The 27087-nt window shown below is 45.1% G+C and overlaps 1 protein-coding gene across 2 annotated transcripts in view; it reads right to left on the bottom strand.

Moving 5' to 3' along the window:
• Positions 1 to 27087, bottom strand: part of LOC115468446 (N-acetylated-alpha-linked acidic dipeptidase 2-like) — a 128065-nt gene that overhangs the window by 45444 nt on the left and 55534 nt on the right. For both annotated transcript variants that reach the window (XM_030200165.1, XM_030200164.1), the window contains 6 exons: positions 22592 to 22717; positions 19883 to 20069; positions 18184 to 18277; positions 12181 to 12279; positions 8753 to 8838; positions 3199 to 3318 (listed from right to left, as the gene is read on the bottom strand). In XM_030200165.1, the coding sequence (XP_030056025.1) occupies positions 3199 to 3318; positions 8753 to 8838; positions 12181 to 12279; positions 18184 to 18277; positions 19883 to 20069; positions 22592 to 22717 (712 nt within the window). The remainder of the gene's footprint in view (positions 1 to 3198; positions 3319 to 8752; positions 8839 to 12180; positions 12280 to 18183; positions 18278 to 19882; positions 20070 to 22591; positions 22718 to 27087) is intronic.

The following is a 27087-nucleotide window of genomic DNA, read 5'->3' as shown; positions in this document are numbered from 1 at the left end:
GCAAATCAAAGTATTGTGCCTATTTCTGGGAACACCCCGACCCCTCCATAGCCCTCCCATGGCCATGCACCCGTTTGAGTTGCGCACTATGAAATTTATTATTATTATTTGTAGCATTTGTATCCCACTTTTTCCCACCAATTTGCAGGCTCAATGTGGCTAACATTATGTCGTAATGGCGATCGCCATTTCTGGGAAGAGAATTACAAATGGTATTGCATTAAGGCGCATACATACATGGTAAAGTAGAATACAATATGGTATTGCACAAAGGTTCCTGAGTGATAGAGTAAATTATAACATAAGTTAGATAATCAATTATAGAGAGTTCATTTCCGACATGAGAAATAAAGTGGTAGTGCGTATTGCGTAACTTTCATTAGTAGCAATGAGGTTAAACAGTCAAGTAAGAGAGTTCGGTTTTGTCTGGTTCATGTAAAGTCTAATTGTTTAGTATTTAGGATGGATCGTTGTGGTATGCCTTCTTGAATAGGTCAGTTTTCAGTAGCTTTCAGAAGATTGTTAGGTCGTGCATTGTTTTTATGGCCCTCGGTAGAGCGTTCCATAGTCGCGTTCATATGTAGGAGAAGCTGGATACATATGTGGATTTATATTTAAGTCCTTTGCAACTGGGGTAGTGGAGACTGAGGAATGTGCGTGCTGATCTTTTTGTGTTCCTAGTAGGTAGGTCTATGAGGTCTGACATATAGATCGGGGCTTCCCCGTGAACGATTTTGTGGACCAGGGTGCAAACTTTGAACGCAATTCGTTCTTTTAGTGGGAGCCAGTGTAGTTTTTCTCACAGGGGTTTGGCGCTTTCGTATTTTGTTTTTCCAAATATGAGTCTGGCTGCTGTGTTTTGGGCAGTTTGAAGCTTCTTAATGATTTGTTCTTTGCATCCAGCATAGATGGCATTGCAGTAATCTAGGTGGCTTACCACCATTGATTGATTTAGGAATGCATGTTACAGAATAATGACTAGGGCAGGTGTGCGTGAAAATCAAAATTGGTACCAATTAAGTGTGAGTTAACTCCAATTCACCGCAATAAGTGATTGTTGCCACCTCATTGACTAATTAGTTTGCGAACGTGTCTGGGATCCATGGACAAATCTGGGTGACCTATTTAGAATCCGGAGGCAAGTGTGCACATAGTTAAGTGCATAAGCATCGCCATGCTGGGACAGACCAGCACCCTGTCACCGACAGCGGCCAAAAGAACAAGCAATTTGTCCCGCCCATCCTAGAAATACCATTAGAACGGTAGAATTATGTACATCAGAGGCACCTATAATTGGCATTTATGCGAGTGTTAGGCGCTGTTCTATAAACAATGTGTCAAATTCACTTAGCATGTAGCAGCGAGGAGTCATATACATGGGCAGAGTATGGGCGGCCCAAGAAAACAAGTAGACAGGCGACTTACAAAATCCAGCATGGAGTGCAAAAAGAAGCAAATCGGCACAAATAAAATTTCATAAACAGCCCAATTTATTCAACACTAAAATAAAAATTAATTAATTAATACAAAACTTTATTTATTTATTTATTTATGATTTTCGCGGTGAATAAATTAGACTGTTTATGAAATTTTATTTGTGGCGATTTGCTTCTTTTTGTACTCCGTGCAAAGTATGAGCGGGCCATGAGCGTGTCACCAAGCAATGCATATAACTTATAGAATACCGTTTCACGTATTGCATAGTGCACTTAGGCGCCAACTTACACAAGGTACTGGGCTACTGTTAGCAGGAACGCCTACATTTTGGTGTGCTAATACATCTTTGTGGTGTAGATATAGACTTAGGCTACTATTCTTAATGGAATCTGAGCCCCAGATGCTGTTATAGAATTAGCGCTCAGCACGTTGCATCTAGGCATCAAATTTGTGATGCCCAGTTACAGAATTGTCCCCATATGCTTTATAGTATTCTAAAAGGTACGCTTGTGAGTCCTGCCTATGCCCCACCCACTCTCTGCCCATGCGTACAGCCTCTTGCACATACATACTCTGCGAGATACGCACATATTAAGAGAATAGCGCTTAGGCAGAAAGTTGGAATTTATATGTATACATGATAGTACTCTAAACATTTAGGAGGGAAGTTATCAATGTGGGATACCATTAACATGCTATTTTATTAGTAACTAGATTTCATTGCAGAAAATGGGACCTGTGCTAAAATAGCATGAGTTAGTTGTACAATAACATGTCTTAACAGTCAGGTGCGTAGCCAGACTTCGGCGGGAGGGGGGTCCAGAGCCCGAGGTGAGGGGGCACATTTTAGCACCCCCCACCCCCAGCGCCGCCAACGCCCCCTGTCGCCACCACTAACAACAACGTTGACCCCCCCCCCGACGACGACCCTCTCGCCCCCCCCTGCCACCAACCCTCCCCTGCCATCGCCTACCTTTGCTGGCGGGGGACCCCAACCCCCCGCCAGCCGAGGTCCTCTTCTTCCTTCGTTCTGTTTCTGAGTCTGGCGTCCTGCAAAGGTAGGCGACGGTGACGGCGGGTTGCGGTGGGAAGGGGGTCGAGAAGGTCGTCGGCAGGGGGGGTCCAAGACCAAATCTACGGGAGCCCAGGCCCCCGTGGCCCCACATAGCTATGCCCCTGTTAACGATAGCCTGGTTAATCTCTGGGCAGCTCCTGAGAGGTTTCAGCTGCTCCCCTCCCCTCCCCTGGTCCTGATCCTCCCTCTTGAAGCAACAGCTCAGCCTGGACCAATTTCCCCCACCCCACCCCTGTGAGTCCCAATGGCCCTACCTTTGCAACTTCCTGTTGATCTAGGGGGAATAAGAGTAGGAGCAATGCCCACTAACTCCTATCCAGTACAGTTGCATTGTCGAAATGGGGCAAGACTGCTACTAGAGGTTGCAATAACCATTTTGATGAGGCAGCTACATAAGGCAGGAATGAGTGGGCATTGCTCCTGCCTGTATTCCCCCTACACCATGAGGGGCCTGCAAAAGTAGGCTCAAGCTGAGCTGTTGCTCTAGGAGGGGGGGAGAGAGGGGCTGACCTAAGTTATTGGTAACCAGGTCTAACTGCATAAAATGGGACCTATGCTAAGATAGCATGAGTTAGTGATAAAACAACATCCTAATGGCAGCCCCTGATGTATGTAACACATGCATCTATGTTAGTGCGTGTTTTATAGACTTACCCCCTTAATGCACCGGTTATCATTTACTGTACCTTCTTTTAACATTGTACCAAAACTTCGTGCAATCTCTTGGAGAACAGCTGCCCCAGATGTTGGATCAATACCACCAAATACCCAGGAATCTCGATGACCTCCCAAAATGATGTATCTATCTGGAGGCAAATGGTGCATGCATTTTCAGGAAAAAAATATGCTTTAAAACTTTAGCTTAAGAGTACTCAATCAATGGCTACAGTAGATGATCTGATTCAATTTTAAAATTCTTTAGTCCTGCTGCAATAGTGCAAGGAGACCTATTCTAGTCTTGTAAAGCAAGTTTTAAGGGTTCTTTTACTAAGCTGTGGTAAAACGTGGCCTAAGCACATCCTTGCATAGGTTTTTCACTCATACTAAGACCTTTTTTAACTATAGCAGTAAAAATGGCCTTTGTCTTTTTTGTATTAATGGCCACGTGCTAATGTTCTACTATCTGGGCTGCTATAGTGTAATTTTCATAGGCTCAGAATCCAATAGCCACAATTATTTCTTAAAGACAGGGCTGCCAGATGGGAAGAAACTTCCCTAGCCCAACTTGCGCTCAAAGGGAGCCCAAAAATAGCCCAAGCTGCCCAACTCCCCTCCTGGCTTGCTCACCAATGTACTCTGCCTCTGTCCTCCGGCGTGGTCACGTGCTCACTCTCGTCTCCTCTCGCTACTCCTCTCAGTGCTGCTCCAGTCCAGTCCAGTCCAGTTTCCAGCATGAAGTGATGAGTCATCATCATCAGCTGATGACCTCATCACCCACCTCACCGTCTGTTGGTCAAATTTGGAGCCGGAATGAGGCCTCAGAGATAAACCGAGCTTCATTCCAGCTCCAAATTTAACCAAAAGGGTGGGCACTGAGCACTAGAGACAGAGCCAACCAGCGTGGACCATGCGGTCGCCGGACCATCTCAAAGCCGCCTAGAAAATCGCAACCTACAACTTGGGAAAAGTGCCCACGGCCAACTAGAAAAAGCCACCCAACCCTGCGGAAAAAACGAAGAGTTGGTATATTTGATATTGATGGAGATTCTATATATGGTGCCTAAAAGATCAGTGCTGAAATCAGTGCCAACTAAGCATATTCTATAATCGGTGCCTTGATTTAGGCGCTGATTATAAAATATGTTTAGTTGATATTTCAGCGCCTAAATCTAATATCCTCATCCATTTACACCAATGAAAACATGGCGTAAATCCAGCACGTAGATTTAGGTTCACTGGGCCATATTCTATAACTAGGCGCATAAATTTCAGAACACCCACGAAATGCCCATTTCCCCGCCCATAACCATGCCCCTTTTGACCTGCGCACATTAGAAGTTCAGCACACATCATTACAGAATACGCTTAGTGAGTTATGCACCTAAATTTTAATCAGTGCCAATTAGTGCTCATTATTGCTTGTTAAATGCTGTTATCAATGCTCAGATTGTTAAGCTTGTTAAATTACGTGCATTGTTATAGAATCTGCGCCAATTGTGTTGCAGATCTCTAGGTATACTATATGGAATATGGGGGATTATGCTTAAATCTGAAAAAAGAAAATGTTTTAAAAACCTCAGAGGGGTTATCAGATGGAACAGTATCCAGCTTATAATCGAACGAGAAAAACGCCCAAGTTCCGACCTAAATCGGGAGATGGGCGTTTATCTCACAAAAACGAATAACGCGGTATAATCAAAAGCCGAATTTGGGTCGCTTTCAACTGCACTCCGTCGCGGATGCGGACAAAGTGGACGGGGGCGTGTCGAAGGCGTGTCGAAGGCGGAACTGGGGCGTGGTTATCACCCGAACAGAGATGGGCGCCCTTCGCCGATAATGGATGCGTTTGTAGCTAGAATTTAGGGCACTTTTCCTGGACCCTGTTTTTTCACGAATAAGGCCCCAAAAAGTGCCCTAAATGACCAGATTACCCCCAGAGGGAATCGGGGATGACCTCCCCTGACTCCCCCAGTGGTCACTAACCCCCTCCCACCACAAAAAAATGATGTTTCACAACTTTTTATTTTCACCCTCAAATGTCATACCCTCCTCCCAGGCAGCAGTATGCAGGTCCCTGGAGCAGTTGTTAGGGGGTGCAGTGGACGTCAGGCAGGTGGACCCAGGCCCATCCCCCCTACCTGTTACAATTGTGCTGCTTAATGCTTATTAGTCGTCCAACCCCCCCAAACCCACTGTACCCACATGTAGGTGCCCCCCTTCACCCCTTAGGGCTATAGTAATGGTGTAGACTTGTGGGCAGTGGGTTTTGAGGGGGATTTGGGGGGCTCAACACACAATGGAAGGGTGCTATGCACCTGGGAGCTCTTTTACCTGTTTTTTTATTTTTGTAAAAGTGCCCCCTAGGGTGCCCGGTTGGTGTCCTGGCATGTGAGGGGGACCAGTGCACTACGAATCCTGGCCCCTCCCACGAACAAATGCCTTGGAGTTATTCGTTTTTGAGCTGGGCGCTTTCATTTTCCGTTATCGCTGAAAAGCAAAAACGCCCAGCTCACACATTGGCGAATAAAACATGGGCGTCTATTTTTTTCGTAAATACAGTTTGGTCCGCCCCTTCACGGACCCGTTCTCGGAGATTAACGCCCATGGAGATAGGCGTTTCTGTTCCATTATGCCCCTCCACATCTTTCGTCCATGAAGATAATTACTCCCAATTTGTCACTGGTCTTATTTTTTGTAATTTTTTATTATGATTCTTTTATCTTTCAAATATTGTTAAATTCTTCAATAAATCTTTAATATATATAAACACTTTTATCTGAAGACAGGCACTTATCTTAATGGTGTCGGCTAAGTGCCTCTCTTCAGATAAAAGTGTTTATATATATTACAGATTTATTGACGAATTTAACAATATTTGAAAAATAAAAGAATCATAATGAAAAGTAACAAAAAATAAGACCAGTGATGATTTGGGAGTATTATCTTCATGGACAAAAGATATACTGTTCCACCTGACAACCCCACTGAGATCTTTAAAACGTTTATTTTTTTCAGATTTAAGCATAATATACGTAAGTTTGTCTTTAGGAAATCATTGTGGTATGTGCTAATTTTTGCATTAGCACGTGGCCATTAAAAGTTTTACCATGTGAGCACTTACCGTCACCCACTTTGTAGGCAGTAAGGGCTCACGTGATATTCCTTCACTAACAAGTTAGCACGTGACAACCCTTATTTTATCATCCTCACTTTAATATTCCCTTACCTCTTATTTGTCCTGTTTGTCTGTCCTGATTAGATTGTAAGCTCTGTCAAGCAGGGACTGTCTCTTCATGTTCAAGTGTATAGCGCTGCGTACGTCTAGTAGCGCTATAGAAATGATAAGTAGTAGTAGCTCGCTAAAAGGGAAGTACTGCCAGGCTACTGCAGCAGCCCGGCGGTAGTTCTCACCCCCAGCAGGCGTCATATCAAGTATTACAAAAATATTTTTATTTTTGTAGCGCCGGTGTGTACCCAGCGGTAACCGGACAGTGCCGCACGGTGCTAGTTACCACTGGGTTAGCGTGGGAGCCCTTACCGCCATCTCAATAGGTGATGGTTAGAGCTCCCCCCCCCCCTCAAAAAAATGGCCGTGTAGCAAGTGCTTCACTTGCCACACGGCCATTTCCTGAAAAAAAGAAAGCCCTGCCTTTTACCCGCTGTGGTAAGGGGGCCTTGGCACGCATCAAAAACACACACTGACGCCAGCACAGGCCCCCTTTTGCCGCAGCTTCATAAAAGGGGCCCTAATTGATTACTGCAGGAATGTCCACTCTCTGCTGCTAACATGCCCCCTCCCAAAAATATTTTTAGTGCATGTTTAGTACACTAATTTGGCAGTTATCGCAGGATGCCTTAGTGTGTCCCACGGTATGCCATTTTAAGCTGCCCTAGGCAAGCATTAATGCCTGATGCAGCATATTAAAAGGGCCCCTTACACATGAAAAAATGGCTATTATATGATTCAGTGTAAAGATAACATTTGTTTATATCTGAAAATTATGAAGACAAACTTAATCCAATCAAGCTTAACTGCTTGTATAGAAAAGTAACATAAGGGAAAAAAAACGATCATAGTAAATAGAACACATCATATACTCAAGTCCACAATATAGAAGGATTATCAGCTAATGAAAACAAAAGAAAAACAAAGGAAAATTTATGATAAAAGGGGAAAGAAAAACGGGTTAGAGCAAGTGGTTCCCAAATGTGGTCCTGGGGGCACCCCAGCCAGTCAAGTTTTCAGTTATCCATAATGCATATTCATGAGATATATTTGCATGCAGTGGAGGCAGGGTATGCAAATCTCTCTCATGAATATTCATTGTGGGTATCTGAAGATCCGACTGGCTGGTGTGCCTCCAGGACCAGTTTTGAGAACCACTGGGTTAGGGCTTTACCGCAAACAATTGAGTCAGTACTTCCAGAAGGTATAACAACACTCTCACTCGCTGGACTATGCGCAACCAAGATCACACCTACTTTTAAGCAATCTCCTCCGGATTCTATATATGGCGCCCACATTTGTGCACGCTGCCAAGGTACACACAAAAATTAATTGAATAACGAGCTCAAAACCATCAATAATTGGGTGCTAACAACCATTCACTGAAATTAATTGGCACCAGGGGCGTAGCTAGGTGGGGCCACGCGGGGCATGGGCCCCTGCAGATTTAGCCCTGGCCCCCCCTTCTTTCACCCCCCCCTGCCGCCGACCCTCCCACGCCACATTCGACCTCTCCCTCCCACCGCTGCCAACCCTACCCCACCGCCACCTTCGGGTACCTTTGCTGGCGGGGCTCCCCAACCCCCGCCAGCCAAAGTCCCCTTCAGCGCCGTTCTCCGGCGCGTTGCTGATCTGGATTCTGTTTCTGTGAGTCCTGACGTCCAGGACGTGGGAACGTGCAGGACATCAGGACTCACAGAAACAGAATCCAGATCAGCAAACGCGCTGGACTCGGAGACTGGCGCTGAAGGGGACTTCGGCTGGCGGGGGTTGGGGACCCCCGCCAGCAAAGGTACCTGGCAGTGGTGGGGGAGGTTTGGTGGCGGCGGGAGGGGGGACCAAAAGGGACAGGGGAGGAGCGGCACCTGGCAGGTCCAAAAGTGGCGGGGAGTCGGCGGCGCTGGGGTGGGGGGACTAAAATGTGCCCCCTCACCTTGGGCTCTGGACCCCCCTCCAGCCGAAGTCTGGCTATGCCCCTGATTGGCACCCATAAGATTTTGCACATGTATCTGCCTATCCGCTTTTCTATAAGGCAATGTGCCTAACTCCCATTGCGCATATCTCAAAAGGGGGCGTGGCCATGGGAGGAGTATGGACATTCCAAAAAGGTTGTGCGCATAGTTACAGAATACTGGGTCGGCCGGCTAACTTGGGTGCCAGCATTTACACCATGTTTCATCAGAAGTACATCTGGTGCTTACGGTTGGGTGTGGGAATCAGCGCTAAGTCCAATTCTATAAAGAGCAGACACCCTTTATAGAATTTGAGCTCTCCCGTGGTCATTCTAAGAATCTACCTGGGCAAACCTGAAGAAGGATGTTCCTAGCTAAAGCTTTAAATACAGCCAAACTCACCGGGTTCCACTGCTCCTCTGATTGACCCAATAACATTGTAAATTCTTGTCACTTTATTGTTGGTGTGGATGTGCATTCTGACTTTTCTGTAATAGTAAAACATATCAAAAGGTAATACCTCACAAGTGCTGGATCACGAATCTCAAAGAACAAAGCAGCCTACCATAGGTGTCATGTACCTACCTGCTTTGTTGGGAAGGGAATTGGGACTTGATATACTGCCTTTCTGTGAGTTTTGCAAGCACATTCAAAATGGTTTTTATATTGCATATACAGGTACTTATTTGCACCTAGGGCAATGGAGGGTTAAGTGACTTGCCCAGAGTCATAAGGAGCTGCCTGTGCCTGCAGTGGGAATCAAACCCAGTTCCCCAGGACCAAAGTCCACCACTCTAACCACTAGGCCACTCCTTAACATTCTATGTAGAAGCCTGCCCTTGCAGCCGCGCAGGCTTCTGTTTCTGTGAGTCTGACGTCCTGCACATACGTGCAGGACGTCAGACTCACAGAAACAGAAGCCTGCGCGGCTGCAAGGGCAGGCTTCTACATGGAATGTTGCTGGTGGAATAGCAACATTAACATTCCATGTAGAATCTCAAATAGTAGCAACAGAATCTCCAATAGTAGCAACATTCCATCTAGAATCTCCAATAGTAGCAACATTCCATGTTGTTGTTACATTTGTACCCCACGCTTTCCCACTCATAGCAGGCTCAATGCAGCTTACATATTATATACAGGTACTTATTTGTACCTGGGGCAACGGAGGGTTAAGTGACTTGCCCAGAGTCACAAGGAGCTGCCTGTGCCTGCAGTGGGAATCAAACCCAGTTCCCCAGGACCAAAGTCCACCACTCTAACCACTAGGCCACTCCTTAACATTCTATGTAGAAGCCTGCCCTTGCAGCAGCGCAGGATTCTGTTTCTGTGAGTCTGACGTCCTGCACATACGTGCAGGACGTCAGACTCACAGAAACAGAAGCCTGCGCTGCTGCAAGGGCAGGCTTCTACATGGAATGTTGCTGGTGGAATAGCAACATTAACATTCCATGTAGAATCTCAAATTGTAGCAACAGAATCTCCAATAGTAGCAACATTCCATGTTGTTGTTACATTTGTACCCCACGCTTTCCCACTCATAGCAGGTTCAATGCGGCTTACATATTATATACAGGTACTTATTTGTACCTAGGGCAATGGAGGGTTAAGTGACTTGCCCAGAGTCATATTGGGACACTTTTTTGAGGCTTGGTCCTAAAAATAAATGGACCAAGTGAAGCCGGCCAAATACTCGTCAGAGCCGGCCTTCTTTTTTCCATTATCGGCCGAAGTCAGCCATCTCGTAACCACGACCCCGTCCCACCTTCCGTACCCTGCCGAGTGCCGACATGCCCCCTTTAACTTTGGCCAGCTCTGCGACGGAAAGCAGTTGGAGCCGGCCAAAATCGGCTTTCGATTATACCGATTTGGCCGGGTTTAGGAGATGGCCGGTCATCTCCCGATTTGTTTCGGAAGATGGCCGGCCATCTCCTTCGAAAATAAGCAGGAGAATCACCCAAAACGGTGCTGGTATATTGTTTATGCAGTGGCCAGGTGCCTGAACATCACTCCCTTATATTCCTGAGAGTATACTGTAAACTCAAACTGAAGGATTGTCTCTCAATTATTTTATGAGCTGTGTAATAGAAATTTAATACAAAAATCACAACAGCTAGTTATGTGGAATACACTACCAACAAATCTGAAGACAATTAACGAAATCACTAACTTTCGTAAATCTCTGAAAACCTACCTCTTCAACAAAGCCTACCACGAGAATACTTAGCCTAACTAGAACACCTCACTACATCACCCCTACATCGAATGACGCCTTTCTATAAATGTCTGCTTAGCTCTTCTCTAATATCCTTGATCTCTTTATAACACCAACTGTACCTTTTACCCTGGTATGGCGACGCCATATCAGGTCTTGGTTAGCCACATTGAGCCTGCAAATAGGTGGGAAAATGTGGGCTACAAGTGCAATAAATAAATTAATTAATTAACCAGTGAAACTAGAGATTTATTGAACAAGTTTAGGGTGTTAAGTCAGCATATAACAGTCGAGAGATCAACATCCAGAGCACCTACCATCCACATGTACAAACCAGAATGACTTTTCAATTTTCAAAAACTAAAGAGGAAAATAATAAACTATGGGCACCTTTTACCAAGCTGCGGCAAAAGGGGGCCTGTGCTGGCATCAGCGTGTGTTTTTGATGTGCGCCGTCCCCCCTTTAAAGCAGCGGATAAAAGATAGGTCTTTCTTTTTTTAAAGAAATGGCCATGCGGCAAGTGAAGCATTCAGGGGGGAGCCCTTACCACCACCCACTGAAGTGGCGGTAAGGGCTCCCACGCTAACCCAGCAGTAACCGGGCAGCATGCAACAGTGCCCGAATACCGCCCGGTACATAAATATTGCCACACTGGGACAGACCAGAGGTCCATCAAGCCCAGCATCCTGTTTCCAACAGTGGCCAATCCAGGTCACATGTACCTGGCAAGATCCCAGAAAAGCTCAATACATTTTATGCTGCTTATCCTAGAAATAGCAGTGGATTTTTCCCAAGTCAATTTAAAAACGGTCTATGGACTTTTCCTTTAGGAAGCCGTCCAGACCTTTTTAAAACCCTGCTAAGCTAACCGCCTTTACCACATTCTCTGACAACAAATTCCAGAGTTTAATTAAACGTTGAGTGAAGAAAAGTTTCTCCGATTCGTATTAAATATACTACTTTGTAGCTTCATCGCATGCCCCCTAGTCCTAGTATTTTTGGAAAGCGTAAACAGATGCTTTATGTCTACCCGTTCAACTCCACTCATTATTTTATAGACCTCTATCATATCTCCCCTCAGCCGTCTGTTCTCCAAGCTAAAGAGCTCTAGATGCTTCAGCCTTTCCTCAAGGGGAAGTCGTCCCATCCCCTTTATCATTTTTGTCACCCTTCTCTGTACTTTTTTAATTCCACTATATCTTTTCTGAGATGCAGTGGCACACCGGCACTACCAAAATAAATATATTTTTGTAGCGCCAGCTATGATGACACGCTGGCAGTGGGAAGTACCACCGGGGTGCTGTGGTAGCCCAGAAGTACTTCATTTTTAGTAAAAGGGACCCTATAAGCACAAAATCAAAAGATTTTTTTGAATAAGGAAAGTCAGTGTTTTCCTCACCAAATCAGGGACAACTATATTAATGCCTAGGTTTACTAAGCGGCGCTATGGGTGTGCTAGCGTTTTTAATGCATGTAAATGGTTTACGTACTTTAAACGCCAAAGTGCCCATAGAAATGTATAGGCGCATTAGCGTTTAACGTGCCTTAAATTTACAGGCGCGTTAAAAGCGCTAATGCACCTTAGCAAACATACCCCTAGGTGTTCAAACTGACCTTGAAGAAAAATTCTCCAAATACCCAGGCCCAATATTATAGGATACATTGAGATTTCCCTTCCATGTGTCATCTGGTGGAGCAGGTCCTTTCATGTACCTGTTGAGAAAAACAGTTATGTGTTAATACAGAACACATCAAATTACAGAAATATAAACAAAGCGTTGCATAAAACCCCAAATTATATGCATACCTTACAACAGTACGAACAGTTCTGCCCCCTGAATAAAAAAAATATCTATTATTATTCATGAATAACAATCAGGGGCCTAATATTCAAAACAATATAAACAGCCAGGACAGCCTGTATGGGGCTAAGTGGGCATTTTTAGTCCACTGAAAATGCCCGGTTAGCACCCAAGCTGAAACTGCTTATCTTGTGGGAATTCTGGGGGCACAGTCAGTTAACCAGTGAAGTGCCAACCAGGGGCGTAGCCAAACTTCGGCGGGAGGGGGGGTCCAAAGTCCGAGGGCACATTTTAGCACCCCCCCCCCCGCCGCCACCAACAACTTTGACCCCCCCCCCCTACTGACGACCCTCTCGACCCCCCTCCCGCCGCAACCCTCCCCCGTCGTCACCTACCTTTGATAGCGGGAGACCCCAACCCCCGCCAGCCGAGGTCCTCTTCTTCCGGCACAAGGCTTCGTTCTGTATCTGTGAGTCTGACATCCTGCACTTTGTACGAAGCCTTGCGCCGGAAGAAGAGGACCTCGGCTGGCAGGGGTTGGGATCCCCGCCAGCAAAGGTAGCGGACGGCGACAGCAACAGGGGAGGGTTGGCGGCGGGAGGGGGGTCGAGAGGTTCGTCAGCAGGGGGGTCCAGGGCCAAATCTACGGGGGCCCAGGCCCCCGTGGCCCCACATAGCTACGCCACAGATGCCAACATTCAGCACTTAACCAGTTAAAATAAGCACAGAAATAGGACTGCTTTTTAATGTGATCCTATCTTAAGGTCCCTTTTACAAGGCGAAGTAGGGTTATCGCACGGGTAGCATGAATCAGACTGGCCCTACCGTCACGGTAGCACAGGAGCATGGCGACAGTTCTGAAGTTGGCGCGCACAGTTTCCCCATGGTAGAAAATCATTTTCTATTTTCTGCTGTGGAGGCAGTCCGGTGGTGATTGGCAGTATGGCCATATTGCCGTGCAATGCCCGATTACCATGAGGTTAGTGCGTGAGCCCTAACCACCTACTAAATAGGTGGAAGTAAATACCCTTGCACTAATTTTAATATTACTGCACGGCAATCTACTGCCCCTTGCTTTTAACTCCTAACCCTTATTCACTTGTTCAGAACCTTTATTTTATCATCCTCACTTTAATATTCTCTTATCTCTTGTTTGTCCTGTTTGTCTGTCCTAATTAGATTGTAAGCTCTGTCGAGCAGGGACTGTCTCTTCATGTTCAAGTGTACAGCGCTGCGTACGTCTAGTAGCGCTATAGAAATGATAAGTAGTAGTAGTCTTTGGGATTCCGGAATCTTGCTACTCTGGGATTCTGCACAGAATCTTGCTACTCTTTGTCCTTATCCCTTATTTGTCTTGTTTGTCTGTCCTAATTAGATTGTAAGCTCTGTCGAGCAGGGACTGTCTCTTCATGTTCAAGTGTACAGCGCTGCGTACATCTAGTAGCGCTTTAGAAATTATAAGTAGTAGTAGTACTGCCCCATTTTTAAAAGAGGCCTTTTTTCTGCCATGGTACACGGGGCCCTTTCATGTACCAAATGAAAGGGCCACTGATTTCATGTACCAAAACTAGCACAGACCACTTTTTTTTTTTTTTTTAATTTATGTATTTATTAACATTTTCCAATATTTTACAAGACAATCCGCTTGTTCAGGAAAAGTATCTAGTAATCTACAAAATATGTAAAAAAAAGAATAATAATACATGCAGGAAAAAAAAAAAAAGTGAAGCTTGAGCTTCACATTAACAGGAAAACTATACTCAAGTCCATACATGTGATCCAAGATTTCAGGAAAATACTGGAGACAAATTATCTAAAGGTTTATCAAAAAAGAAAAAAAGAAATTATACAAATACTGTTAAGTAGAGCAAACACTTATAATTAACGCTTATCCATTTTCACTGAGGTTATGAGTGAAGATACATGAGACGGCTCTGTAAATACATATTTTTTCTCCTTAAACCTTATTATACACTTGCAGGGGTATCTTAAAAAGAAGGTACCCCCCAAGTGTAAAACTTCAGGCCTAAGGAGCAGGAATTGTTTCCTTCGTCGTCGAGTCTCCTTAGAGACATCAGGAAAAAGTAAAACTTTTAAACCCCAAAAGGGTTTATCTTTATTTCGGAAAAACAAACGAAAGATCCAATTCTTGTCTGGTAATAATGCAACTGTAGCCACCAATGTAGCCGCAGTTGCTAGTTCGGTATCAGAAGTCTCAAGCAAGAGAGAGACATTAATCGGAGCTTCGGGTTGAGAGGTTCCTTTCCCAGGAATATAATAAACCATAGTCATTGATGGCAAATTCTGTTCGGAAATTAGTAAATTTTCACGCATATAGCGTTTCAGCATATCCATAGGAGTAACATTTTGAAGTCTAGGAAAATTGATAAATCTTAGGTTATGATTTTTAGTGTAATTATCAAAGGTTTCCATTTTATCTCTAAGACTCGTCAAATCTTTCATCATAGTAGGTTGTAGCGTTTCAAGCTTCATAATTCTCTGATCCAAATTAGCAAATTTCCCATTCAAGTCTTTAATCTGTTCCTCTTGTACCCCCAAATTACTTTCCAGAGATTTAACTTTAGGCTGAAGGTCATTTATCTGCTTAAGGAAAACTTGTCCTAGATTGGAAACCAAGTCCCACAAAGCTTCTAATGTCACATCTTTTGGTCTAGTCATAAATTCTTTAGGTAGTTCAAACCTTACAGGCTGGTCTCGGTCCTCACTCTGCCCCTCTGCTTCTCTCCCCTCAGTTTGCAGCGTTTCCACGGGCAAACTGCTCTCCAGTCCCACCTCTGTAGTAAGGGAGGCTTCGATTCGGCAATCTTCTGGGCCCCTAACCTCTACGGGAGTGGACCCCGTCGAATCCAAGAGGAAAGAGCTGGCGCCAATCGGCTGGGGAGGAGGAGTGCGTTCAGCGGGGCTAAGGGTCACTTCAAAGCCAGAGAGCGCCGAAGTCTCCGTTTCGCCGGCGCGCACCTCTGGAAGCGAACCGCCGTCACGGTGAACTCCCTGCGATCTCAAATATCGATCCATCGGACCAGGTAATGAGGGAGTTAGCGGGGAAGCCCTACCCGCTAATCTCCCTCTTCGTTTCGGCATTTTTTGGAAGCGTGAGTCGCAGCGACCTAACAGCTTGCGGCCATCTTGGATCCCCCCTACCAAACATATAACAGACCACTTTTTACCACTGCTTAGTAAAAGGGTTCCTTAATATGGTTTGCCTTAGCTGATTAAGGGGTTCTTTTACTAAGCTGTGGGGAAAAGGGCTCTGCGGTAGCGGTAGGGGCCATTTTTCCCACGCACCAGGGCCCTTTTTTCCACAGCCGGTAGAAGCCCCCCCCCCCCCTCCAAAAAAAATAGCCATTGAGGTGGCAATAAGGGCTCCCACACTAACCCAGCGGTAACCGGGCAGCATTCGGTGATGCCCAATCCCCGCCAGGTTACCGCCGCGCTAACCATTTCTGGGGGTTTTCTTTTTCCCTCGGAAATGGCACGTGCTCGGGGCAGGACTACTGCTAGCGGCCCCTAACTGCTGAAAATTGCATCTAACTGGCTATGGTTTTGCTGGCTCCATAATCCCAGAAATTCAATGTTATGATTCCTTATCTTGTTATAATTGTGTTTCACTTAATTGGCTGAACCCTTGCCCTAAGGTACAAGAAAATATGAAAACTCAATTTAAATTCCTGCCACACTATGGGAATTCATAGAATTGTAATGCACTCAGGGTTTAATGGATAGATACTTACATTTTGACATGTGTGTGAAAAAATCTGAAGCAACAGTACCCAGTAGGAATGGGCTATTGTTTGCAATGTCATATCCAACATCATTGTAAAACAAACGAAAACAAGTAGGAAAAAACATGTCATTTTGGGCCAGATTTTATATATGGCGCCTAAAAAATCTGCGTGGTAAACATTTCTGCCTAAGCGTATTCTATAAGCGGTGCTTACATTTAGGTGCGGTTTATAGAAAACGTTTAGTTGATATTCCAGCACCTAAAACTACACACGTCCATTTACGCCAATGAAAATGAGGCATAAATTCCCGTGCGTAAGTTTATGCACATTGTGCCATATTCTATAACTGCCTGTGTAAATTTCAGAACGCCCATGAAATGTCCATTTCCCCGCCCATAACCACTCCCCTTTTGCCTTATTAGAAGTTAGGTGCAGTGCGTTATAGAATACGCTTAGCGAGTTGTGCTCGTGAATTCTAACTATTGCCAATTAGTGCTCATTATTACTTGTTACGTGCTGATAAAAACACTGATTAGCTTGTTAAGGCAATTAAGTTATGCGCAAAGTTATAGAATACGCCTGGATTTCCATGCGGATCTCTAGGTGCGCTATATAGAATCCGGCAGTTTGTGTTTTGCTTGCTGTTAATAGTCCACGCTATCCCTTAGATCCTATATATGGTTCCCAGATTTGTGTGCCCAAATGTGTGCACATGCCTGAGATATGGTCGCAAATTAATTGAATAAGGAGCTCAGAAGCATCAATAATTAGGTGTCAACAACCAATTAATAATTGGCACCAGTTTAAATCTGCATGTGCATCTGGCTGCATGCTAGTCTATAACGTTGGACACCTACTTCCCATAGCATGGATCTCAAAAGGGGGCGTGGCCATGGGAGGGGCATAGACATGTCAGGGGACTTCCAATAAGCTGCATGCGTAATTATAGAATACTGGCTCAGAGCCCCTAACTTGAGGGCAAATTCTATAAGTGGCACCTAAAAATCATCGCTGAAAACTTTACACGCTGAGTGCTATTTTATAAAGCGTATGGGTCCTTTATAGAATAGCGCTTAGGGCATAATTTAGGCGCCGACATTTACACGTGCTAAAAATAGGTGTACATACCGGTTCCTAAATTAGTCACAATTTGCGTGCGTGAAATTTTGGAATGCCCCCTAGCCACACACCCCAAAATTTACATCCATTAGGATTTACGCTCAGATTGTTATAGAATACAATTTGAGTATAAATCCTAATTAAGTCCAATAAATAGTTGTTAGCAGTTAATTACTGGAGCTGATTGGTGTGTTAAGCAATTAAGTTGCGCGTGCAAATCAGCTATGCATTGATTTGTCTGTGAAACTTTAGTCACCATTTACAGAATCCGGGGCATGTTTCAGCAGGTGTAAGTCTTGCATCCAAAGTTAGGGTGTTGGAATTGGCACTAATTGCCGGATTCTATACAGCGCATCTAAGGTTCTGCGCCAAAATATAAGTATATTCCATAACAACATGTGTAACTTAATTGGCTTAACAAGCTAACCAGCGTTCATAACAGCCTTCCCACCCCACCCCATCCCCCCACCTCCGAGGCCTAGGTAGGTCCTGTTGACCCTACCTGTCTCCCTGGTGATTCTAGTGAGGTTGTTGGGGGTAGGAGTGAAGCCCCCTTTCTCCTGCCCCTTGCAGCTGCACTTGTAAAATGGCTGCTGTGACCTCTCACAGCAGATTGCAGATATGAAGTACCACGAGCTGCCATGAGAGGTCGCAGCGGCCATTCTGCACGGAACCCTCTCACCCCAATGAAGAAGCCTCACACTCACAGCTTACAATACACCCAAAAAGCCCACTCTCCCATGCAGCAAGTGAGAAGCAAAGGAAAGCGACTGGTTAGCCGATGATGCCATTTGGGAATACAGCGTCAGCAGAGCAGGAATGCCAGGAGATTAATCCTGTACCATTAGGACCCAGGAGCTCGTGAGGGTACGTGGAGACACAGGGAGGTGGGGGTGTTTCAGACTTTAACTTAATCTGCTTTATTAACATTAAACCTTTAATCTACATACCGCAAGAAAACCTCTGCATCATGATATCCAATTGGATGGACTGGAATGCTAGGAATACCCACACCTTCATCAGCATCGTATCTAAAGGTATACTCTGCAGAAGAAAGAACATAATTTCAGTGTGAGAGGAAAATAAGCAGTGCACTAATATATGAAAATGCCAGTGGTTATGTTGCCATAGTAACACAGTGGATGGCGGCAGAAAAGATTAGAAGAGCCTCACCCGGTCTGCTCAGTTATCCCAGTCCACATTGCCAAGAACAGATCCCAGCTGCCAGGGTGAAAACCTACAAAACACCTTTTTTATTGAAGACAGTCTTTACTGACTAGGGATGGGCAGCGAGAAAATGTTTATTTGTTGCTATTTCCAGAAATGTTCATTTTGTTAGGTTTTTAAAAAAAATGTTGTTATGAGGGCAGTGTTGTTAAAAAGTTCGTGCTCTTCTGAAAGAGCGCACACTTGCCCCCGGATTCTATAAATGGCGCTGAAGGATCCAAGATGCGCGCACAACTAAATCGCTATACGAGCCATTAAATATGAACTAACTAGCCTCAACAACTAATGTTCAAGTTAATTGGCATTAATTTGGATTTGTGCACACATCTTCCTATAACACCGAGCACCTACATCCTATAGCGCAGAACCCCATCCCTCCCTGCTGTTCCTTACAAGCATCCCCGGATTGGTGCCTGCATTTTTAGCAATTATTGCTGCCTGTGCCGACCCTGCAGGCTTCCATCGGCCGGGTCCCGTCAGACAGGAAATGATGAAAGCAAGGGTGGGACCCGGCCGACAGAAGCCTGCAGGGCCGGCGCAGGCAGCAATAAATGAACCACTGCAGGCACCAGGGATGCCTGTAAGGTACACCAGGGAGGGACGGGGTTCAGCAACAAGCGGGCAGATGCTGGGATGCTGCAGTGAAGGAGAGATGTTGATGTGGGGTGCTGCCGCTGGGGGGGGGGCCTGAGTCAAGGATGGGTGGTCATGTGCCCACTTAGGCCCACCCGTAACTACGCCACTGCTGGTCACATTTATTCAATGAGACCTAGTTACTAATAGGATTAACAGTAAAATAACCTGTTTTAAACGTAGCCCACATTGATAACTTTCCCTATTTGTGTACATTTGACCTCATGAGTGCCAGCTCTCCTTGCTTTTTATTTTTCTTGTGCCATTCTCTTCTTTTTTTAAAGCTGGCTTAAGATTTGGGTCAAGGGTCACTTGCATGCATTTGAAACTGGCTGAAGACAATTCACGTCAAGGTTCCCTTCTCCACTACTGCCAACTCCAGACTTCGCGCCTTCTGTCTCGCTGCACCCTACGCCTGGAATAAACTTCCTGAGCCCCTACGTCTTGCCCCATCCTTGGCCACCTTTAAATCTAGACTGAAAGCCCACCTCTTTAACATTGCTTTTGACTCGTAACCACTTGTAACCACTCGCCTCCACCTACCCTCCTCTCTTCCTTCCCGTTCACATTAATTGATTTGATTTGCTTGCTTTATTTTTTGTCTATTAGATTGTAAGCTCTTTGAGCAGGGACTGTCTTTCTTCTATGTTTGTGCAGCGCTGCATATGCCTTGTAGCGCTATAGAAATGCTAAATAGTAGTAGTAGTAGTAGTAGTAATAGTCTGCAGGGTCTATCAAACAGTCAGAATCTCTTTAATTTAAAAAAAGGTATTGAGCACTGTCGGTCACCTTTTGCGGGGTATCCTGGAGTAAGAGGGTCTCCTGCACCATTCAGATTTAGCACATTACCACGCTGGGCTCCTCCTCCAGGAAGGTTCCAGCCATCTGGATAGGGATCTACCCCAGGGGCACAGTAATCACTGGGGTCTGAATACAGGATTATCCCTTTTGCCCCAGCATGAATGGCATTCTTAACCTAAAACAGATTACATGACATTACATTTCTTATTTCTTATCTTCAGCCTATACAGCAAAATTCAAGGCAGATTCCATAAAACGAAACCACAAATATAATTCTGGAAGCACACAGAAGAACACGTAAATACTTAAATACAAGCAATGGTATAATAATCCTGGTCTGAACAGAATCAGATAGGACTTGTTTTAAGATAACAATTTTAATCTCTGCTTTTTAACATGAATAAAGAGAAATATCCTATTGGGGAAAGTGTTTACTAGGGATGTACACAGACTCTTCAAGCATCTCTGTCAGTTTGTTTCGGACATTTGTTTTACAAACATTTTGCACCAAGTGAAAAAAACAATAGGGAAAAAAGGATGATCACATATAAAAAGATGTAAATTCCTAAGGGGCCCTTTTACTAGGGAGCGCCTAAAAGTGGCCTGTGCTGGGATAGGCGCGTGTTTTGGACGCTGCACTGGTCCATTTCCTCAGCGCGCCTGGGAAAAAAAAACATGTTTTAATGCACCGGAAAATGGACGTGCGGCAAAATGAAAACCAGTGTGCGTCCCGTTTTCAGCCTGAGACCTTACCGCCACCCACTGACTTAGCGGTAAGGTCTCACGCGCTAACCGGGCAATAAGCATCCAACGAGCATCAACTGCCGATTACCGCCGGGTAAGCGCCACAGAGTAGAAAATAGAAAATATTTCCTACTGCCTGTTTTGGGTGCGTGCAAAAGCTGGAATTAGCACGTGGGGCACGCGGTAAAGGGCAGTAGTGCCAATCTGATGCACGCTGGACGCACGTAGGCGCCTAAGTTACAAGTAATAAATAAATATGCATAAACTACTCTGTAAAAATTCAGGTAATCAAATGAATTCTTCAAAAACTAAATGCAAATATCATCAGCCCTTAACTGCATAAGATAATCGCAAAAAATGAGCTGCATAATAAGCAGATATTGTTATGCACTTAACGGCCAACATATAATTGGATATTCAATGCCGATGCTGGGACATTTATTATTTATTTATTGCATTTGTATCCCACATTTTCCCACCTCTTTGCAGGCTCAATGTGGCTTACAATACATCATGAATAGTGGAAATATATTAGAAAATAGACATTTAGTATTACAGAAGGATCATGGTCTAGCATTGAATATCCAGGAATACAGCCAGCAGCAGACATAAAAACGCTGACTGAATATCGCATGACATGTGCATACAAAGCCCTACCATAGGTAAAACTAGCCCCGTCTAATCACTGTGACATGGAAAAATGCCTGTCATTATTGCAAAATTTGAAAATGTAAAATATTTGGACTATAGAGGGCACTGTATGGTGCCCATCTAAGCAAATGCCTTTCTCTCTATATAATATTTGCATTTTGTGTCTGTTTCTAGTGTGTCATTTTATGTGATTCTTTTCTATATGTTTTATTCTAGAACTATGGATAGTGTGGTTTAGAACATTTTATATAAAATAAGAGGTCCTTTTACTAAGGTGCGCTGAAAAATGGCCTGCGGTAGTGTAGGTGCGTGTTTTGGTCACGCGTGGAATTATTTTTCAGCGCACCTACAAAAAATGCCTTTTAGAAAATTTTTTGCTGAAAATAGACGTGCGGCAAAATGGAAATTGCCGCGCGTCCATTTTGGGTCTGAGACCTTATCGCCAGCCACTGCCCTAGTGGTCACTGGGCGGCAGTGGCGTAGCAAGAGGGGGGGGGGGGCGGTCCGCCCCGGGTGTCAGCTCAAGGGGGGTGCTCCCTGCCAGCTCCTCCCCCCCCCCGGACCCAGTGCCTACCCTCAGCTCCGTCCAACCAGCTCCCGCACCCTACCTTTAAAGAAATCTCGGAAGCCGTGGCGAGACGCAGCGCCTCGTGCCTGCATGTAAAAGAAGTGTGGATCGTCTCATTGGGCCTTCCCTCACTCTGTCTGTCCCGCCCTCCACTGACGCAACTTCCTATTTCCGCAAGGGCGGGACAGACAGAGTGAGGGAAGGCTCGATGAGACGATCCACACTTCTTTTACATGCAGGCGCGAGGCGTTGTGCCTCGCCTCGGCTTCTGAGATTTCTTTAAAGGTAGGGTGCGGGAGCTGGTTGGACGGAGTTGAGGAGGGTAGGCACTGGGTCGGGGGAGGGGGATGTCATCGTGCTGCACCCAGGGAGGGGGGGGGTGCAACGACGAACCACCCCGGGTGGCAGACCCCCTTGCTACGCCACTGCCAGGCGGTAATGACCTACACGCGCCAAATTCCACTTGGCGCGCATCCGATATGCGTGGCAGAAAATAAAATTTTTCAACCGTGTGCCAAAAATGAAATTACTGCAAGATCCATGCAGTAGCCATTTTGGCATGCGTTAGGCGCACGTAGCCACTTACGCGACTTAGTGAAAGGGCCCTTAAGTAAATGGTGCATCTGGAGGATCACAGATTAACCGTGAAGTGAATAATCTGCGTGCAGAAAAGCTACAGATCCCTGAACTCATATTTCTCCAGGAATCCCAATAAAACAGATGAAATACATTACTTTGTTTCCTCTGAAGATTTTTCCATATCTGGCAATGACAATCTTTCCAGAACAGTTGATGCCCATCACCCGCTCCAGCTGAAAAAAGTCTTCTGTACGGGCGTAATTCACATACACAATGTCTCCCTGTGGGGAAGGAAGTAACATTGTACGTAAGAGTCTGCTACACACAGACAGAAATTTCAAAAGGCGCCAGCATGCGATGACCATTCTGAGCAATTTCATTTAGCAAGTCTTAGCCAGGACGATCGTTTGATGTTATGATTTGATGTTCATTATCTGAAAACCTTTGAATGTGGTCATTCTCCGTACTGGATTATAAAGCTTATGCTACACGTTACAGGGGTACTGACAGCCCAGAGGCTCTGTGATAGTGGTGCATACAGCCAGGTACAGGGCCGCCGGTTCATTTTCTGGACCGAGCCTTCTGTATTTGTATTTATAGCCCCTGATAAAGGGAAGGGGAGAGCGGTAGTTGTAATCACTGTTAAGGATGACACCTGGTGGCTGGATTTAGACCCCATAAAAGGAGAAAGATTCTATAAAAAATTGATGTGGAAATCAGTGTTGACTAAGGGGGTCCTTTTACTAAGGCGTGCTGAAAAATGGCCTGTGCTAGTGTAGACGTGTGTTTTGGATGCGTGCAGTTCCATTTTTCAGCATGCCTGTAAAAAAGGCCTTTTTTGGGGTGGGGGGGGGGGGGGCTGAAAATGGACGTGCGGCAAAATAAAAATTGGTGCATGTCCATTTTGGGCCTGACACCTTACCGCTACCCATGGACTTAGCAGTAAGGTCTCATGTGTTATCTGGGCTGTAATCATCAGCATACACCGCCAATTACCACCCAGTTAGCGCCGCGTGGTAGAAAATAAAACATGTTTTTCATCGTGCGTACTGGCACACGCATAGAAAATGGAATTTTTGATCGGGGCACATGGCAGCCAGGCGGCAGTCCCAAATTGACGTGAGTTGGACGCGCACAGGCGCCTACGCAACTTTGTAAAAGGACCCCTCGATGTATTCTATAAGTGGCTCCTAGATTTAGGCACGGTATATAGAATATGCTTAGTTGATATCCCAGTGCCTAAAACTATGCACCTGCACTTACACCAACGAAAATGTGGCATAAATTGCGGCATGTAGATTTAGGCGCACTAGGTGATATTCTATAGCTACGGGCGTAAAATTTGGAACATCCATGAAATGCCCATTTCTCAGTCTATAACACGTCCCTTTTTGCCTGCGTGCATTAGAAGTTGAGCAAGCTGCATTACAGATTGCGCTTAGCGAGCTGTGCATGTAAATTCAAATTACTGGCAATTAGCGCTCATTATTGCTTGTTAAGACCTGTTATCAATTAGCTTGTGAAGCCAGTTAAGTTATGCGCATTGTTGCAGAATACACTTGGACTTCGGCACAGATCTCTAGGCGTGCTATATATTGTCTGGGGGAAAATGGGTTCTAGAACGAGCCCTGTTGTATGGGGCTTGATCTTAGGACCATTGCTACAATGCCAGACTGCTAACAGCAGATCGCTGCATCTATTAAAATAGAAGAGAGTCCTCAGACAGTTGTAAATGAAGGCTCGTGGTCCCCAAATGCCTGCAATTGTGGGAGGAAAGAGAAGAAAGGGGCAATTATCAGGTTCAAAAAAGGGGAGTGTCTCTTAGGGGTCCTTTTACACAGCTGCAGCAAACAGTGGCCTTAGCACACCCCTACGCAAGCCTTTCACGCATGCAAAGGTCACTTTCTACCATCACCAGAATATGGCCGGTTTTCTATTTTCGGCATTAATGGCCACACGCTAATGTTACAAAATACCACAAAAAGAGGAAAGAGCACAAAAGTCCCAAGGAAGGAGCAAAGCAAAAACACAAGGCGTGGGAACTAGAACAGGCTTCTTCCGAAACAGACTCAGGACTTCTCAGTGTGAAATTAAAGTACACTGAGGGAGTCCCGAGTCTGTTTCAGAAGGGCCCGATCCAGTTCCCACTCCTTGTGTTTTTGCTTTTCACACGCTAATTCTGCCACTAGCACGTGAAGCCTTATTTCCATGCATTTTGTAGGCGGTATGAACTCACGTGCTAATCACATGCAAGGCAATGTGGCTCCACCCCCAAACACACCTCCTTTGCCAAAATATAAAATGTATTTTTAGCACATGAGCAGCACGTGCATATCGGGATTTTATCACAGGATGCCTCGGCATGCTCCATGGCAAGTCCTACTGCTAACCACACCCTGGTAAAAGGAGCCTTTAAAATATCTGTTAGCAGTATACCTTTGCATCCTTAGATCTTTCATTTTGATAAAGCTTAATACCTGGATATAATTAATATTGAACATGGTGGAAACCTTTCTTATGTATCTATTTTCAAGTTTTTCCAACTTTGACAGTATTGAAAATGATCACAACTTATTGGTTTAAAGTCAATTTCATCAGGATATGTGGTAAACTCATACTCTACATATCTCCAATTAGTATATTTATGCAGAAGATATACTGCAAGGAAGGCGCACAGACAGAGGGACAATGGCGTAGCCAGACCCAGTATTTTGGATGGGCCCAGAGCTAACTTAGATGGGCCCTTCCACGGCACGACATTTCACAGCCCCCCCACATCAACATCTATCCTCCACGGCATCCCAGCATCTGCCTGCCTGCCGCTAAACCCTGTCCCTCCCTGGGGTACCTTACAGACGTCCCTGGCACCTGCAGTGATTCAATTATTGCTGCCTGGGCTGGCTCTGCAGGTTTCCATCGGCCGGGTCCTGCCAGACAGGAAATGATGAAAATGAGGACGGGACCCTGCCAATGGAAACCGCAGGGCTCTTTCAGGCAGCAATAACTGAATCACTGCAGGCGACGGGGACACCTGTAAGGTACACCAGGGAGGGACGGGGTCCAGTGAAGGGTGGACAGATGCCAGGACGCCGCAGAGGAGGAGAGATGTTGATGTGGGGTGCCACCGCTGGGTGGGCATGAGCCACAAATGGGTACTACTACTACTACTTAACATTTCTAGAGCGCTACTAGGGTTACGCAGCGCTGTACAAATTAATAACTAAGGATGGTCCCTGCTCAGAAGAGCGGGTAGGCCTGTGCCCACCCATAGCTATGCCTCTGCAGAGAGATTAAATCACTGCTGTAGCACCTTCAAGTCTTGGTTGAAAAATGTTATAAAGTCAACGGTAAAGAAAACTGCTGGAAATAGTTCTAACACAATGACGTGGTAACACTTCCTGCAAGATGTCTGAAAAGATGAACCATGACTATGTAGCATTATATTCTGGTTTTGCATCAGTGGTACCACTTTAAAGGAATCCTGTTCAGAAGGAATGGATCCTCAGAAGCTTAGCCGAGATTGGGTGGCAGAGCCGGTGGGGGGAGGCGGGGCTGGTGGTTGGGAGGCGGGGCTAGTGCTGGGCAAGACTTCTACGGTCTGTGCCCTGAAAATGGCAGATACTAATCAAGGTAAGGTATACACAAAAAGTAGCACATATGAGTTTATCTTGCTGGGCAGACTGGATGGACCGTGCAGGTCTTTTTCTGCCATCATCTACTATGTTACCATACTATGTAACTCCTGTGTTAACATTCTAACATGGAAAATGCAGGTTATTCAGTAATCAGTCCCTCTGGAAACAAAAAAACCAATGCACATTTGGCTTGTTAACTTGTAACACACCTTTGTGACTAGGGGAGTTAGTGTCTTCTAAATTGATTTATTTTATATATTAATCTCTAAAACTTCTGAGCATAAAGAGCCCCATTAACACGATAAACTCTGCAGAACACATATTCTTACCCTATATAGAAAATCTGCCATATAGAAAAGAAGCACCAATATCCAGGACTCAGACAACATGCCTACCTTTAAAAGGCAGTACCTTAGAATACCAATATACCTATGCTGGAAAAACAGAACCAGCCAGATAGTTGCAGATTCCTACACAGATACTAAACACTTCTATCACTCCAGCAGAAAACTGATAGAGCAGAATAAGCAACCACAAACTAGAAACAGGAACTTCAAGAAGTCTGAATGCAATGCCACACTAGAAAAACTTAAATGTATTTACTTCTGTATTGAACATAAGAACATAAGTGTTCCCATACTGGGATAGACCGAAGGTCCATCAAGCCTAGTAACCTGTTTCCAACAGTGGCCAATCCAGATCACAAGCACCTGAAACCAGAACAATAGAACATAAGAACATGGGAATAACCATACTGGGTCAGGCTAATGGTCCATCTAGCCCAGTATCCTGCTTCCAAAAGTGGCCACTCTAGGTCACAAGTACGTGGCAGAAACCCAAATAGCAGCAACATTCCAGAACCCCAAACAGTAGCAAGATTCTGGAATCCCAAAAAGTAACAAGATTCCATGCAGAATCCCACACAGTAATAACATTCCATGCTACTAATCTCAGGGAAGGCAGTGGCTTCCCCCATATCCATCTAAACGTATCAGGGTTGCACATTTGAAAAGTTG

Source organism: Microcaecilia unicolor, chromosome 4 (genome assembly GCF_901765095.1).
Source record: "Microcaecilia unicolor chromosome 4, aMicUni1.1, whole genome shotgun sequence".
Classification (NCBI taxonomy): Eukaryota; Metazoa; Chordata; class Amphibia; order Gymnophiona; family Siphonopidae; genus Microcaecilia; species Microcaecilia unicolor.
This window is presented reverse-complemented; position numbering and strand designations above follow the sequence as displayed.